The sequence below is a fragment of the Prunus avium genome, chromosome 4 (genome assembly GCF_965620075.1).
Source record: "Prunus avium chromosome 4, drPruAviu1.hap1.1, whole genome shotgun sequence".
NCBI lineage: Eukaryota > Viridiplantae > Streptophyta > Magnoliopsida > Rosales > Rosaceae > Prunus > Prunus avium.
The window spans coordinates 26,818,989-26,835,912 of record NC_142287.1 but is presented as its reverse complement, the minus strand read 5'-3'; the positions used below and the strand labels follow the sequence as shown (position 1 = coordinate 26,835,912).

At 37.0% G+C, this 16,924-nt stretch overlaps 3 protein-coding genes across 4 annotated transcripts; 1 reads left to right on the top strand and 2 right to left on the bottom strand.

The window, feature by feature from the left end:
• Positions 1 to 550: 550 nt before the first annotated feature.
• Positions 551 to 9,384, bottom strand: LOC110772151 (structural maintenance of chromosomes domain protein). Of its 2 annotated transcripts, XR_015835453.1 has the most exons (8): positions 9,198 to 9,384; positions 8,108 to 8,764; positions 7,839 to 8,002; positions 6,979 to 7,061; positions 6,626 to 6,786; positions 1,741 to 2,373; positions 1,542 to 1,649; positions 551 to 828 (listed from the first exon to the last, which is right to left on the bottom strand). XR_015835453.1 is itself a non-coding variant. In XM_088252699.1 (5 exons), exons 2-5 carry the CDS (start codon positions 8,686 to 8,688, stop codon positions 6,694 to 6,696), a joined length of 921 nt encoding a protein of 306 aa, XP_088108825.1. In that variant the 5' UTR covers positions 8,689 to 8,764; positions 9,198 to 9,384; the 3' UTR covers positions 6,435 to 6,693. The 2 variants fall into 2 exon arrangements, 1 of the variants encoding a protein (XP_088108825.1); XM_088252699.1 differs by lacking the exons at positions 551 to 828; positions 1,542 to 1,649; positions 1,741 to 2,373 and having other exon boundaries at positions 6,435 to 6,786.
• Positions 9,385 to 10,626: 1,242 nt separating this feature from the next.
• LOC110772688 (uncharacterized) lies at positions 10,627 to 11,879 on the top strand. Its single transcript, XM_021977143.2, has 2 exons — positions 10,627 to 11,172; positions 11,393 to 11,879. Exons 1-2 carry the CDS (start codon positions 10,663 to 10,665, stop codon positions 11,438 to 11,440), a joined length of 558 nt encoding a protein of 185 aa, XP_021832835.1. The 5' UTR covers positions 10,627 to 10,662; the 3' UTR covers positions 11,441 to 11,879.
• Positions 11,880 to 11,893: 14 nt separating this feature from the next.
• Positions 11,894 to 15,515, bottom strand: SWEET2 (Nodulin MtN3 family protein). Its single transcript, XM_088252644.1, has 7 exons — positions 15,033 to 15,515; positions 13,822 to 13,858; positions 13,485 to 13,701; positions 13,220 to 13,378; positions 13,014 to 13,133; positions 12,712 to 12,865; positions 11,894 to 12,434 (listed from the first exon to the last, which is right to left on the bottom strand). Exons 1-6 carry the CDS (start codon positions 15,091 to 15,093, stop codon positions 12,752 to 12,754), a joined length of 708 nt encoding a protein of 235 aa, XP_088108770.1. The 5' UTR covers positions 15,094 to 15,515; the 3' UTR covers positions 11,894 to 12,434; positions 12,712 to 12,751.
• Positions 15,516 to 16,924: the final 1,409 nt, after the last annotated feature.

Here is a 16,924-nt window from a genome sequence, read left to right as displayed (position 1 = left end):
ACAATAAACATTCAATTTTTTTTGAATAATTGGTGTTGAGGTGTCACTGAATGTGAGCTGGAAATGGTAACGGGGAAGGACCACCACCTTCTGAGGCAGGCCAATTAGAGAGTACAGAGCACCTTTTTATACCATTAAAACCAAGGACAGGATTTTCAAGTCACGAGGTTGCCCACCACCTTTGCTCTCATGTGGGCACCACACTTCGAGAAGTTCCTCTGCGGGCGGTGAGGGACAGGGCTGGTCAGGTCACTACGCCCCTCACTGCATCTAAATGGTTGAATTATGGAAGGTGTAGCCTCACCTCAAGCCAGTATGCAAGGAGAAGAATTGAATTGAGACTCTGTTTTGAAACCCACCCTCCCTCCCCGCTGATATTATTCAGCTGTTGAATGAGGATGCTTTTGAGTAGCCACAACATGTTCAAGACTTCCCAAGAAACCAAAAACAAAAACAAAATCAAAACATGCATAAGATTCCTGTCTTTTTCACCACTGTATAAATTTCATATATTTGGTACGAAGTACAAAATTCAAGATGCGAAAGGATATTAACATAATCACGTATTTCGCATTTTATTTGCTCAATTCTATGTCTGGAAGAATACAAATGTTTGTCTATTAAAAAAAAAATTGCTTTTGTTTCCAATCAAGCCAGATCGTGTCTGGTGGCTTCGGAGGAAAGCATAGGTATTACAATGGAGAAGGAGATTTATGGTCAACCAATGATGAGTTTGAACCATCTGGTGGTTTGTTCCATTCAGATAAGCACAGGGAATGAAACCATTCTTAGGCTTTTTAGCTTGTGCCGCAGCAGAGAAAACACCACCTGAGAATATAATTCAACTTATAAGATCAATAGCATATGAACAGAAACCTTATTGCAAATTCTTATAATTACATAAAGAAAATTGCATACGAACATAAAATTTTAAAAAGTCAATTTTATTTTTATTTTTTTCAGTTTCAGCTTTGTGTATGTAAATTCATCATTCTAGAAGACTCACAACTTATGCTTGTAAATGGGCCCTAGTTTTAGCCGACCCTCCTCTTACTCTCCTCCAAAAACTCCCTCTCTTTGTCTAATCTAACTTGTAACTTGTACAGGAATTATTCAAGTCAACACAATGCCATCAACTCTTGAGCTCGCTTTAAGGATTGTGAGATGGAATTCATATTCTAGGCGTGACGCCTAATAATTGAAGTGTTATTCCTTTGGCTCCTTTTTTCTAATTCTTTCCGACAACGTGGAATTAAACGTTAATTAACCCACAAAACCTTGACCTGAGTTCTCTCATTAAACTTGAACTAAAAGTAACTTTGTAGCTATTCTCATGAGCCACTTTCACTGCCAGAGCCAGCCTCTTATTATACCTGATTCTTTCTTGCCTTCGCTTCAATAACATTTACAATCTCGCCATGAATCCCTTTAGCCCTTGTTCTCCCATCAAAGTGTATTACCACTTTTCTCATAAGCTTCATTTAGAAGATTCATTCAATTAACCTATTATGTCACAACTATTTATAGAATCATGGCTCTACCTTTCCAAGACACTTTAGCAAGAACATGAGGCTTGTATCCACACATAAAGCCAACTCGCTCTTCAACTTTACTCCATAATACGCAGCCCTTATAATGCCCTACCCACGCTATCCTTCAGAGAAACATTGAGTTATGTGCTAATCAAAGTGAAGTGGGATCATAAAGACTTCTGAATGAACCATTAAGCCATGTGCTTACCAGAAATTGTCCAATTCCTCTTAATTTTTCGGAACATTCATTCCAAATAAGTAACCGCATTGAAAGTACGTTCTTTTCTCCACCTAGAAAAGTGAATTTCCAAACAGGAAATATGAAATAAACCTGAGCTGAAGCCATTCCACCACTACAGATTCCAAACAAGATTACACAAATAGCTGCACATTAAACGGCCAATTAAACCCCACACACACAGAAAAATGGTTTAATTCAGTATAAAAGTAATCTCCATCTAGAAAAGTAAATTTCCAAACGGGAACATATGAAACAAACCTGAACTGAAGCCATTCCATCATTGCAGATTCCAAAAAAGATTACACAAATAGCTGCACATTAAACGGCCATCTCTCTCTCTCTCTCTCTCTCTCTCTCTCTCTCTCTCTCTCTCTCTCCACATTTACAGCATGCATCTATCTTCTTTTTTAACATTTCTTAAAGTACTTATAGCTCAATTATAATGTTTATTTTTGTTTATTTACAAGCCCAAATATAGCAGTAACATCGAAATGATATCAAGAAAAGGACAAAATTTTGAACAACTAATCATACCTCACGACAAAACATTCAGAAATCATGGAGGCAGCATCATATTTGCAGGGCCAAAAGGTTGTGAACCTGGAGATGAAGACATACATGAAGAATATTAGAGATAAGATAAAGACATGCTGAATAAATACATTATTGTACATGAATAGTACCAATACAATACAGAGGCGGAAAAGGTAACTACTCATTTCCTCAATTTTCTAAAACATGCAAGTGATTGTGAACAGAACTCAAGAGAAGAACAGACATAAAGACAGAAATAACTAAACGAAAAGTTCAGTATGAAACAATATTAATTCCAGATTCATATTTCCATTACACTCAAGAAAGGTATGCACTAAGGTAACAATTCCAGCTAAAACCTGCTGCAATATAAAGCTTCCTAAAATGAGTATAATATATTTGCACACATACAACTAGCAAAACACTACATCTATCCCCCTCCCAAAAAGAAAAGAAAAAGAATCAGTTTACGATAAAATTAAATCAATGAACTTCTGTCCAGATGATGACAAGAAAACATATCAGGCAGAGAAGGAAAACTTGGTAGCACTGACTTGAGGCTTAAACATCAGATCAGACAAGTAACAAGAACTCAAACAGGGTCCAGGTTATTTATCTTATAACTATGAATAAAATGAACCCCAGATAAAATAGTTCTGCCATATTATAATCTTCCAAACAAGTGCCATGCTCTTGTACATGCCAAAAGAAAAGCTCTGTGCAGTTTTAAGAGCATAAAGTTGTGATCCTTGATGGAATGCACACTGTAGTAAACAACAATTGATAATGCTGTCCACTTAAGTTCCTGAGGTGAGAGCTGGTGGTCAATCTACCATCCTCCAAGCGGAGGCCATTCATGATCCAAACCCAGGTAATCTCCCTTATGTTGCCTAGAAAAAGAAAGAATGATGTCCACTGAAAAGCTCAGCACCTCCTAGACTAATTCAGTTATGAATACTCTGAAAATTCTCACATATTCAGTACTTTCAAATTCATATCAATTTAATGATGATATTAAGCTCTATAGCGCACTACAACTCAGCTACTTCACTACAACCTTACATTCCTGAACAAAAGCTTCAATATTCAATTAAGTTTATAACAAGAGAACTCAGTGCTTCGAGGTAAAGCCTTTCATTCTAAACTCAATATCCAATCTTGACCACAAAATGGTTTTTGTGTCTACCAAAATGCTATCCAGTTTCATATCCAGCATTACTTGCTTCAAACAATTTATGGAAAAATACATTGCAGTAAAAAAGGAAAGCAAACTCCAACTTAACTTTAAACTAAATACACACATAGCAGATAAGGGATACCAATCAGTCAGTGCTTGCTCATCCCAATAAGTAAGCAAACAAAATATCCTGCAATGCTGCCAAGGTACAACCTTCAATACAACTAAAAAAACACTATTCCCAGTATTTGAAGTCTAAGGCCCAACAGATGTCAAAGAGGAAAAAAAGAGGAAATTACACCAAACTACCTCCATCACAGATCGTAAGGAGTTTCCCAACAAAATTCCATTGACAAGGGGCTATGGCGCAAAACCTATCAGTTTGGTTCTAATGAAAAACCTGATTTTTAAAAACAAAGAAGAACAAAGAAATAACCGACTGTGAAAGGTCAGAAATTTAAATCACTTACTTGACCAGAAACTGATTCTGCAGCTCCATTGTTGAGTGTCTTCCCAATGAACAGCATACCACATGCTATGAATACATTGCTTCCCTTATATTTTTGCTGTTGTTCTTCTAAAAGAAGCGAGATATGGAAAGAATTCCTTTCCTTACAGCGTACCAGACTCATGGTAAAACCCATAAGAAAAAGAGGTCATGTTTTCACAACTAAAAGCTATATGTCCTCTACCAGTAGACTCCTCCTGCCTCACAAATTCTGTCTTGCCAGAGTCCTAATAAATGGAATGAATGACTATAGAACCTACAAGGATGATCCAGTGAAAAGGGAAGGGGAAAAATGAAGGCCTCTCCTTACACAAGCCATGCACAATGAGAGAGAATAGGGAGGAGAGACAGACAGCAGAGACAGAGGGAGCACTATACTAAGATTTTTGCAGCCATGCCAAAAAACTAATTGTTCCACTACATAGAAAATAGATACAAGAAATAAAACTCAAACTATAAGCTGTGTGAGCTGACTTGAAACAGATACAAGGGGTACAGCTCATTCAAAATCCACAGGGAGCCTGCACTGGTGATTGATTATAGGGTGTGATTTTGAGGATAACTAGTAAAGCGCACTCATGAGCAACATCACTCAATGGAAAGCAACATCACTTCGTTAGTCTGGTCTACCCTGAAGGAGCTACATAAACCACCCAACAATGTCAAAATAATACAACTACAATAAATCTAGTGGCTAACAAGTTTAAACAAAGAACTTTATGTATCTACTGCGAACACTTGCACGTCTAACTCTTCCATATCTAGGAATCTGTATCACTAACGCAACTTAGCTATTCATGAATTTGGTTATTAGCATTAACAATAAAACAATGTTGTATGAACTCTATTACATCTATAATATCTAAATATAATAAGTAACTGATCTGTTCTTGAGTATGCTTTGTGATACCATCAGGAAATTCTACATGCAGTTTCACTGTTAATTGAGATTGCCACAGTTTCTACACATTCAACAAAAATACTTTATTCCTAGTTTACGACCTGAAACAGATATGACTACGCCACAAAGCATACTCTTTTAAATACATTAGCATGCATTTAAAATGAACAGAATGTCTGACTAAATTTTCGCAGTAAGACTCTCAGTCTCACTAAAGACAACCCAAAGTTAACCACTGGTATCAATCCAGAAAATCTCCACAACATCAAATACATAACAGAAAGAGTTGATTCCCTAGTTTTCTGTGGCTAGCACATACCACAATCCAATTATGATGAGTAAATGGATCAACCGAAATGTAAAACAATGGACATGGTAGTCAACACAAACAGAATAATAACAGTATAGAGCCTAATACAAAATGAGCTTGTGACACCCTAGGCATAGGAAAAGGAAAAAAAATCTTGATGGTAGGCTTGGAAAAAACAATTGCACCAAGGAGAGTAAAAGACAAAGAAGAAAAGGCAACCTAATATGTTACTGGACTTGAGTTCCCATATGTATTGAAGAAGTTGCACCAAAATTGTCAAATATCAACTTAGAAACATTCTTAAACAATTGGTTTCTCGCCCACCTCACACAAGGTGAGGATCATGGTTTACAACCCATATACTGAAGCACTGTCCGGATGTGATTTGGCATGAGATTAACAACATTTTGGCTAAAAGTCCCAAAAACCCGGTGGCTACTGGAAAATGCAGTAAGAAAGCCAAAATTTAAAGAACTCAAACATATATATATATCCTCCTTGAAAATATTTTTAAAATTCTTAACTCATAGGTCCTCGAGACCTACACCCTATAATGCCTATAGGCTATATCAGTATTAGTTCAATAAAAACCAGACATATGATTAGAAAAGCTGGAAGGAATAGGAACTAAAATGTTTGCTTGACCAAGGTAACGGACATGTCTTAGAGGGCACATACTGTACCCAAGGTCAAAAGATAGATGCTTAGAAGCTGAAAGGACTATTCTTTAAAGGCAGTCAGATAATACATAAGATCACTATGCAATATTCCAAATTGCACAGGAAAGTAAGCTTCCTTAGCACAAACCTAATTTAGCCTTTAAATGTATTGGCAGATAAGATGCAACAAGAAACTAACCTTAAACGACAAATTTCTTCTGTAAGAACCTTAAACAACAAGTAATAATAGAGAAAGTAAATTAATATATAACGATCCTTACATGAAGAATATTAATCTGTGGTATTAGCTATGTAAAGGAGTTCCCAAGTAAATGAGACAGATTCACAATCAAGGGACAACTGAAATTTTGGCATTTATCCAACGAAAAACTTAGAGCTGTGAATAGAACTAGCAAAGTTCTTGCTTCAGAAGACACAGAATTTAACAATAAACCCTTACAAACTAAATATCTCAAATATGAAGAGCGCAAAAGAAAAAAAAGTTCTGGAAAGGCGATAAACTATTTATATATGATAGGCAGCAAATTTTATATAAATAAGGGCAGGAAAAATTGAGATCATAATGAAATGCATTTAGGGAAGATAGTGCAAATATTTGCATCATAAAACGCCACATATGAATAGTGTACTGCACCATCAAGGTAATATGATGTGTGATATGTTTAGGTACAGTTACTAATGACCAAATAAACAAGAAAGTTTTCCAAAATGTCTACTATGAGATAACACGTCAATCACAGACCTAAGTATCTAATACGCTGCAGCCAAGATACCGGTCAGAACACAGCTCGGTATCACGGATGAACAAGTTTATCTATGTCCCTGAGCTCGCTGCATGTCATATGCACCCCATGAACCAGGCATAGGTGTATATTGAGGAAAACTTTCAGCACCACCCTGTACCTGAAAATCGAGCAAGGAACTTTAACATATCCAGGCATTTTGAAAAAAATGATGCATACATAATAGCAAGCAGTTGCAGCTTACAAAGATATGCAATAACGCAGAGACACATACAAAAGAAACATCATTACTTTAATCAGGCATGCACACATGCACGCCTTTTATTAAATCATGAAAGAGAGCAAAACATACGGGATTCATGCCATAGCTGGCAGGATAGGGATTTCCTGCATATCCTGCTTCAGGGTTTCCATAATTTGAATTATAACCTACACCTGTAGAGAAAATTTAAAAACAAAATCAACAGAAATTTCATGCCAAGCTGCAAGGAAAATAAAATTTTAAAATGATCATTATCATCTATTTGTGATTTTGGCTTCAATGTAATTGTGACAATGAAGTTCAGAAAGTACAGGATAATCACACAGGCCTAAACCATCAATCGATCTTGCAAGATGTGAAACTGGAGCAAATTGAACCCTCCGATGATGTGGGCTTTTTAACAGACATTAGTCAGTATTCGAACTAAACAATATTAACGTTTAAGTCAGTAGACTCAGCAAGTTGTCCATGGCCTCCTTTTTATGTTTTGCATCATGTTTTGAGACATGGCTGAGCCTCAACAAATCCAATTAGAAATCATTCCATTTCTAGACTAGAACATTCGTTGAGACTAAAACTTTACAATACAAGAAGATATTTTAAGTGAATGACAAATTTATGAAACTTGGATGATGATAAAAGGATAGTCAAGAAACAAATGACCATTAGATTCTTATTGAGCTTCTGCTTGTACTTGATACACCACTCAAGGAAGGTTGAGCTTTCAGTAAACAGTACACGTCAAAAGTTTGTCATTGAGCTTCCCATACGTGATCTATTTTTTCCAAGTTTTTAAGAATGTTACTTATATTTTGTTAATGTTTCCTCCTATTTACTGATATGGTGTTTTCAATGAGATTCAGTTCTTTATATTTATTTCTTTAAACATTTAAAAGGTAAAATCTTAAATCAAAGTAATTAACCACATAAACTAAAAACATAATGTATACCTGGATTTCCAACAGCAGCTGCAGCTCGTGCTCTCTTCTCAGTATTAGCAATTTCTGCACGAAGTTTCTCTAGCTCCCTAGCCATCGATATCAAATTCTTTTCCATCACCTGGCCATGCTCATAATTCTCTGCATATCCTTTCTTTTCATACTCAATGGCAGCTCTAAATGCCAACAAAAATTCATCAAATTCAAGCAAACCAACCACAGACATTAATCGAAATATAAACATTAAATTCAAGCATAACAATAAATCATGCAAAAGATACCTAGCACGTTGCAATTCCTGTTTCATAGCTTCAATTTCTGCTCTCAAAGCTGGTGCCTGTTGCAAATCAGCAGTGATTCTACCCAAATCTTGTGTCATTGCTTGTGCCTGGCCCGAGAGCTCCTGCCTCGCTGCAGTGAGCTCCTTGATATCAGCACGAACCTGAAGAAGCTCAGCCCGCATAGCCTCCACTCCGCGAAGTTCCACTTCCAAACGAACAGACTTCTCATACAAATCTCTCATTTGAACATCCTTGTCTGCCCGCAGTGAATCAACATGGTAAGCCATCCGCTGCAACTCATATTGGGCAGCTTCCAATTCCTGCTTTAGTGCAACATGGGTTGCAGCCAGCCTTTGGTTACCGACTAGAAGACCTTGGATATCTTGATGTTGAGCCGCAAGATGCTCCTCAATTATAGCAGGGTGAGGGGGAAGTGGTCTGGGACCCATTCCAAGCTGGGATTCTCTCATTTCCTCGAGTAATGCTGGATGGGGCATCGGCCCAAGTCCTCTTCCAAATGGTTCATGGACCTGGGGGGGAAGTCCACCAGCATGAGGCGGTCCACGATTTCTTCCAGACATGATTTTCTTTTACTCAAAGACTCAGCTATGAAAATATTTTTCAAAGTATCAACCAAGCACGTTTCAGTAATCAAACCTGAACGACATCAAAACTAATCTCAATTATCTCCCGAGGTATAACATCCATCATCAAACATAAAACGTTAGCTGAACAATCAAACCCTTAAGCTAGAGTCTCAATTCTTAAACATTCGAAGGCATAATTCTCATACAATACACCACAATGTATCTCTGAGGCTCTCACTTATAACCCATTTAACTTTATAAAAATTAATAAATAACAGCAACCTTCATCAAGGCCACGCGGCAAGAATTATAACCCTTCAATTTATACAACCCAACAGGGCTGAACCAACCTTGGATAACCACATTCCAAACAAATTGATCATCTTTTCTCTTTCTCGTCAGGCAAACGAAAAAAACAAGTAATTTTTTACTCTAAAGTAAGTGATGCTCCATTAATGTAATTGAAATCGTAGAAAAGGGCATGAGTTATCGAAATTATGGACCTTTCTGACGTTTGAGCGCTATAAGACTCTTTAGGAGAGGCTCCTGGTCATGGAGTCTGGCTCGAAACGAGCTCGGAGTGGTTCAAAAACCCTAGCTGAGGATTTCCTCGGTGGGTTTGCGAAGGAGACGAAAAGGGAGAGAGATGGAAATAGAAATTCAATTTTTATTTTTCTGTTTGTTTATTTCTTTTGGGTAGCCGGAAAATATTGGGCCCAAAAAAATTCACGGATGGTGTTATGAGTCCAGCTTGAACGTATTCAAAAGGTGTATTCACTAATCCATCGACATGGATGGATTAGTGAGCCTTGGTTAAAAAGTTACTAACCCAATCAAATTCTTAGGGTTGAATTTGAACTCATCTGAATCATAAACACAAATGTTTCATTTGAGTATATAACTTAACCGGCTCGTAGATAGATATGAAATACTAAATATTTTATGTTAAATAATAGATATTGTATAATAAATATGGACATTAGGTTAATAAAATTGTTTGGGTACACTGTCAAAACATCAACTAATTCTCGATCTAATGACATTTTTTTTACTAAGAATCCAGAGAATTTAAAAATAAAGTAGCTCTAATATTGCGGTCCACAAATTATGGGGCGCGGGTATGAGAGCTATAGAGGTTCCTAACAAAATTAGGAGCTTTCTATAATTGTATTTATCGTCCCAAATTGAAATAGATCATAAGTCAGAATTCTTCTTGGTATGTGACTGATCTCAGCTATAAGCATAAGCTAACCTTGATTTGATTGTCACATGCAAAGCAGCAATGTTATAAATCTAACTACCAAAAATTCCAGATCAAGCACATAGAAGTACACTATCAAAAATAAAAGTGTAGGCACATGAGGATCAACCCTATTACTTCTCTAAATTCACTTCTTAATTTCTTGCAGACACTTTTTTTTTACAGTCTAAGCAGTCAGCTGAATTAACAGCTTCTGAAACTCTGCATCAACAACAACAGAGTTAATAATCCCGATTCGATGTCTTGTGTTCGAGTCCATCTTCTCCAATATCGATTGTATAAAATTAAAAATAAAATCCTGATCCAAGAGAAAAAGAAACAGAAAGTAAGGGCCATGTTTTATTTAGAGTTTTAATAACAACCTTGAAGACCTCGTGACTGCCTTTAAGAGCCATAACGGTGAGCCATTCTTATTTCCCAACGGTTGGTTGAATTGAAACTCAAACAAGCACGAGCACCCCCTCTCCCCTGAGCAAGCAAGCCATGCTAGGCTAAGCCAAAGCCCTGCAGCAGAGACCAAGCAAGCCCCCAGCTAGGCGGTGGACCTCACGTGAACACAACACCATCAATGCAAAATTTTAAAATAATATTGAAGAAAAGTTATTGCTTGCACCTTTCAATGTCTACCCAAAAAGATATCATTCCGTTCTACCTTTCCAAATCAACCAGAGTTGGTCTTTTTTGTTGCATGCATAAGGAAATAAGGCATGGAAGCTTTGTGGAATTTAGAAGACAAGTGGAGGCTGTCAACCCAAGAAGCTTTCGTCCTATTGGTATCTGCTGCCTTTGCTGTCATTGGTCTTTGCATGGCCACAACGGTTTTACTAAAGAAGGCTCAGAGAAAACAGCAGCAGATTGTGATGCGCAGCAGCCAACAAGAGACCGCAGCAACAGGTCCCAAATGGTCTGGCTCTGAGCCAAGTTGCGGTTGGGGGTCAATAAAGGGGGCGTTGGTGAGCACGGTGCGGTGGAGCAGAGCCAGCAAGTGGGAGGAGGAGAGACAGCAGGGTGGGAGTTGGAGAGAGACGCCGCGGCCACTGCTGGACAAAAGGGTTGCAGTTGAAGTGGGGTGGCGAAGCCATAACTCAGACTCCCCTGTGTGGCAAAGGCCTATACTTATGGGGGAGAAATGTGAGCTTCCAAGATTCAGTGGCCTTATTCTCTATGATGAAAGAGGTCGGCCTCTTTGTCACTCCCACAGAGAAACCAGAAACCAGGTAAATCCAATTTACCAATGCACTACTTTTTCTTTCAATTTTACTTCTTGGTTGCTGCTGGAGCAAAAGAATGATCATTTTTTTACCATTTTATAATTCCATCCGTTCAATCAACTTGTGCATGCTCTCTCTATAAATTCAGACCCAAAAGTGTATGCTTTTTTTTTTTTTTGTTGTTGATAATTTGTTGCTTGTTTTTCAATCAACATACTTTGTGCAGGCAAAAACAGCTGCTGTTGCAAGAACAACTTTGAGGGACTTGCTGTAATTTTCTCTGCAGAAATGTTATAAATAGTTTTAGCAAAAGAGAGTGGTTGGGGTTTCAGTTGTAATATGGGCCAGTCATCTTCTGCAATAACAACCCTTTATGTGCACAGCTGTAGCATTTTTTATGAACATGTTTTTCTTTCAATTTTCATGAGCAATTTTGTCCAATTAATATGGCAATTTTTAATTAGGTGCACGTAAGTGGGACAACCGAAGATTTTGAGAAAGGAAAAATGAAGACGATACATCATGAAGGTTTTGTATGCAATGACACAGGAAATATCAGGGGAAGAAAGCCAGAAACATATTCAAAATGTGCCCCTAGGAGGCTAGACAATCTGTTCTCACTTAATTTGCCAATTTAACACGTTACACATTTATGCTATCATGCAAGAAAGTTTAGAATTTAGAAGACAATTGAATTTTCTTACATTCCCTACATGAATATGAAATAGAAACACAAGAAGAATCAATTTATATTGCATAAGGTAGGCACCATCACAACTTACATAAACAAATAACCTGAGAAAGGGCAGTGAAATCGATACCACAGCATATTGATTGCACAAATCACGCAGGGTGGATTTCATATCTGGACCTTGACCTCACTTGGTTCTATTCCTTGATCAATACCCATAGTGAAGCTGCTAAGCCATATAAAAAGGCTTTAGAGGTTTCAACTTGACGAAAGACGAGAAGTTGATTTGATGATCTTAAACAATTACTTTGTTGAACTCATACCAATTCATGAATGCTACAGATGAATCGAGGAAAAAATTGACTAACAAACTTTTCTAAATATCTATGATACACGCAGATGCACTTTCACATGTAGACAACGGAAGATGGAGGGGATAGGGAGAGGGAGGGGGATGACTGGCACAGAGGAGCTTGACAGGCTGAAGAACATGATTTTAGTTTTCAAGTTGGTAATCAGCACCACTCTTCGCTTCAGCCTTCTTGCCTTGTTATGTCAAGATAAAATCTTCTCTTACCTATTGAAAAAAAAAAAAAAAAGAGAAAAGGGCAGCCATGGATGAATTAGATTGGTATAAAATTAGCTTTACGTTTTACACGTCCATGCAGAGAAAGCCAGGCCACCACTTTCCTTGCATGCAAAAAGTAGAACATAGCAGTTATCTGTGTAAATTTGACACTCAGAAGGATTGTACACGCAAGAAATGAGAAGACGATGGTTTCCCGTTGCTATAAAACCACAACAATAATAGAGAATCGCCTCACAGAATAAAATAGATAGAAGATAACACTTACTTCAAAGACAAAACATGTGCACAATTCTTTTTGGCAAAACTTATGGATATGGAACTATCAACGGTTCTCTGGAGTCTTCTTTAGATGAATCCTTATAGTAAAAGTACAAAGCTAATTGTACAATCCCCAAAATGGTTCCTATGCCATTTGGAACCTGAAATTCATAAAGAAAGTTACTGTTATACGAGGGAAACTAGGAATATGTATTCTGAATTCACAGCTCCAAAAGCTTTGCAAAAAATTAAGAAGAGAGAGAGAGAGAGAGAGAGAGAGAGAGAGAAAATGAGCTCACGGAATCTTACATAAATGAAGAGATCATAATTAAAAATTCCATAAAGAAAGAATGACGTGCTCATTAGGAAGGTAGAAAGGGAGAGATAAAATGGCATAAATTCGACACTCTTTGTCCGGATCACCAAGTTCTGCAAAAATATAACAAAGTAAGTAGAGTAAGACACGCTAATACCAAATTAACGACACAGATCATCAATGCCTTGGATTAACTTACAATTATAAACAAGGGAGAAGCAAACATTGATATGAGAGAAACACAACTAAGCAGTCCAACAATCAGCCGGCGCATAACAAGGTCAGTCATTTGCAAGCTCCCAAAAACTATGATTGCACATAGACCAAAAACTGCCAACAGCAAACCCAGCATCCTCACCTGGCAGCAACATTAAGGGGGAACTCATGACAGTTTAGAACATAAAAAGGGTTTCAGAAACTTCATCAAAGTAACAAGTGTGAGCGATCTTGAAGGGACATGTGACCTTTTTCGATTTCTCAGCATATATTATGAAGAGGGCTATGTAGACTAATTGAAACACTGCACCAGCTGAATTCACCGTCATGATCAGTATATTATCAGAAGATACAAGAGGCGATCCATACCATACGCAGATCAAGCAGTTCAAAAGGGCATATATGTATGGTAGTCCTGAGAACTCTTCAGTTGAACGGTTTCTGATGATTCTTCTATACGTGTGTCTGAAAGTAAAAATAAATAAAGTTAATTAAAAACACAAACTGGTGAGTAAATGAACACAAATCCTACTGCACTTTCCTGTTTTCTGACATTCAATTATTACCAAACTCAATGAAACTTACATTGGTGAAAGAAACAGCCCAAAAGCAAATATGTTCCCTGTAACAAATATATAAAAAACAAGCGTAAGTGTGGAATCCTTATATGTGCATCTATATATTTACTATATATAATCGCAAATTTTCAATTGAGAGACATCACAGAGCACCACAGGTTTTTTTTATCGCATTGACCGCAGGGTCAACTCAACATGTTTAACAGCATTGAGAGGCATTGAATAGGCGAAACACCTTGTAATAGCGTTGAGGAGCATCACACATCAGTGTTGGCAGGCATTACACTTGTAATATAATACAATATAGTTTGTATGTGTATGTGTGTGTATCCCAATACTATTCAACACTTCATCAGAATACGAATAGTGGGAAAGAGTTCTCACTAATATTTGATATTTAGATTTCTGATACCAATTAGTGACGTCTAAATTTCTCATTGTGCACAGTTTGCGTCATTCAAGAACTCAAATATTATAACAAGTGAGCAATTTTCCTTCTGAGAAGGTGCATCCAGTAGCTACTTAGATGGACTAATCCCACATTTCTGAATTCAACAGCTTAGTTTAGAGTAAGCAGCAAAAGTGCATCTTGTTTTCTGGAAGCCAAAATCCTTTTAAGACAGTAGAATGCCACGTCAATATTTGCTTTCCTGTAATACCTCATTCCTATGGTTGAAATTTCTTTACTAAATAGGGGGAAAGAAAGACATTTTAAACAGGCATCAGTCAGGACTTTACTAAATAGGGGAAAAGAAGACATTTTAAACAGACACCAGTCAGGAAAAACGCATGCACAAACAATTGGTTTCAAAGATTGTTCTCTCTATAAATCTTAGTGATAACGACTTTGACCTAACAATCCTGAAATAAAATCACAATGTGGGCTGCTGAACCAATATGAAGACTTTTGTCCACTTGACTAAAATCAGCAATCTCCTCATTCAACAGAGCCAACAGTTTTCCACCAAAATTGACCTACTGGAATATCATACACCAAAAGAAGAGGGGTTCCTTTGCTTTCGCCAGAAATGCAAGAACAATGAGGAATTGAAGCATGTAGAACAAAAACCAACAAGCTCCTCAAGTCAACCATAATAGTCTCATGGGATGATAACATGGGTTTTCTTTGTTTAAGAATTTAAATGCCAAAACAGGAACAATCTAGACAATGTTCACAAACAAAACCCATGATTCAAAAAGGGATCTTGAGAATAATACCTGCGATTCCAGCTGCATCTCTGCAGATAATGAACACGGAATGTGAAGCAGAAAAAACCATCAATGCCTTCAATTCCAACTCTGCACAAAACCCACACTAACCAGCCAAACAACAAACCCAAATCCGCCTTTCAAATAAAACCCAGGAGGCTTATAGTTAAACCCCTCTGCCTCTCTCTCTCTCTCTCTCTCTCTCCCCCTCTCCCTCTCAAAGTTGTCTCTGTGCCACGTTAAGCAACAACAAAAAGGTCTAAACTTGGCAGCGCAAGTGTTTGAGAAACGTAGAAAAGAGCTTTTGCATCACTACAGCCTCCAGGTCCTTATTATTATCAGCCTCTCATTATTTATTTATATTTAGACAATTCACAGATGTAGAACAGTACTAGGCCAAGACTTTCAACTTGGCAGAGAGAGAGAGAGAGAGAGAAAGAGGTTTTTTTTTTTTTTTTTTTTGGTGCTCGGAGAGAGAGGAGTTGTTTGTGCTCCAAAAAATTAAAAAGAAGCTTGTGGGCATTTTCAAGTTTATATTCCCCACGCGTGAAAACTTGAATGGAGGGTGTTTATTTTGAGAAGGGCTGCTGATCTGGCATGATACGGACGAAGCTTTCAAGTGGGCCCCTCATCACATGGTAGGACGACACTATTTTAGCCCGTTTATCATGTTTGTGATGTCGTTTACCAACAAGAAAATGCCAGATTGGGGTCCGCCCATAGATTTGTCTCCCTGTCTGTACCACCCAAAGACAAAACCAACTCCCCATTAATTAACTTTAATCATCTCCACGTTATAATTTAGGGTTTTATAAACACGGGTTTCTTTTACCAAAAAATAATAATAAACATTGGTTTTCAATTTTTATCTTTTTAGTCACTTTTTTTAAAGAACTTTTTTATTGAGAGGGGCAATAATATAATAAACTCTCACAATAAACGAATGTTAAGACTCAAATCTAAACAATCACTTTTTTAGTCTTTGAAAAGAGTTAAATCATTAAGAGGTGATGCTGTTTTTTATTTTCTTTTATTCAAGGGTGATGTTGTTAATTGTTACTTTGGCAAGAAGATAGATGGGGCACGTGCGAGTTTTTTTTTATTTTTTTTTATTTTAATTATATGGGAATGAGATTGAATCAAAATTAAAATCTGTGGAATGCAAAATTTCCTTCAAAATTTGATCCATAAAATTCCATAATTCTGAAAAATACCCTCCAAGTTTCAAAGTTTAAATTTCGTTAAAAAACAATAGAATCGTGTTTTCAATCTTCTTTTTTTGTCATATGCGAGTTATTGGGTTGGTGGACGTCCAGCTAGCACAAGAATTAGGTTGGTGGGCCAAATCAAATCCTCTGAATCACATAGATAAAAGAATAAGGAAAGGAAAAAAAAAAGGATAATGAATGATCATTATTTACAGAAAGAAAAATCATTAAATAATATATTTTCCAGCACAATTGAAAAGGACATCAAAATGTCGAGAGCAGATACCACAGTGGTGGCCTCCCCCTTCCCTTGCTTGACACCCAAGTTCGAAACCCAATGGGTTTCTTTCCTCTCAATATAAACAAACAAATAAAGGACATCAAAATGATGGGATGGATGAGAAATTTCCCCAAGCGTTGCCCAAAAACATAAAAATTCCAAGAAAATTGTGATACCCGATTGAGAAGTAATAAACTAAAGATTATGAGACTCATTTAGGACTGATCACGTAGGATATTTTATGTATCGGATCTGCGTTATACTTTGTGTTGATTCGATATACGATATTATGAGAAGAATTACTCTTATCATAAAAGATTATAATGTTACATTTGTTAGAATCTTATTCCTTGCCGATACATTTTTTAGAATTTAATTATTATTTTTTGTTGAAACATACTTCTAATATCTAT

Bases quoted from the DNA above. Each gene is read 5' to 3' on its own strand.
- LOC110772688 (XM_021977143.2), top strand. From the start codon at position 10,663: ATGGAAGCTTTGTGGAATTTAGAAGACAAGTGGAGGCTGTCAACCCAA. The intron at 11,173-11,392 runs GTAAATCCAATT...TACTTTGTGCAG, and splicing joins ACAGAGAAACCAGAAACCAG to GCAAAAACAGCTGCTGTTGC.
- SWEET2 (XM_088252644.1), bottom strand. From the start codon at position 15,093: ATGGTTTTTTCTGCTTCACATTCCGTGTTCATTATCTGCAGAGATGCA. The intron at 13,702-13,821 runs GTAAGTTTCATT...TTTTACTTTCAG, and splicing joins GGGCTGTTTCTTTCACCAAT to ACACACGTATAGAAGAATCA. The intron at 12,866-13,013 runs GTAAGATTCCGT...TATGAATTTCAG, and splicing joins ATTATGATCTCTTCATTTAT to GTTCCAAATGGCATAGGAAC.
- LOC110772151 (XM_088252699.1), bottom strand. From the start codon at position 8,688: ATGTCTGGAAGAAATCGTGGACCGCCTCATGCTGGTGGACTTCCCCCC. The intron at 8,003-8,107 runs GTATCTTTTGCA...GTTGGCATTTAG, and splicing joins CAGGAATTGCAACGTGCTAG to AGCTGCCATTGAGTATGAAA. The intron at 6,787-6,978 runs GTATGTTTTGCT...CTCGATTTTCAG, and splicing joins CCAGCTATGGCATGAATCCC to GTACAGGGTGGTGCTGAAAG.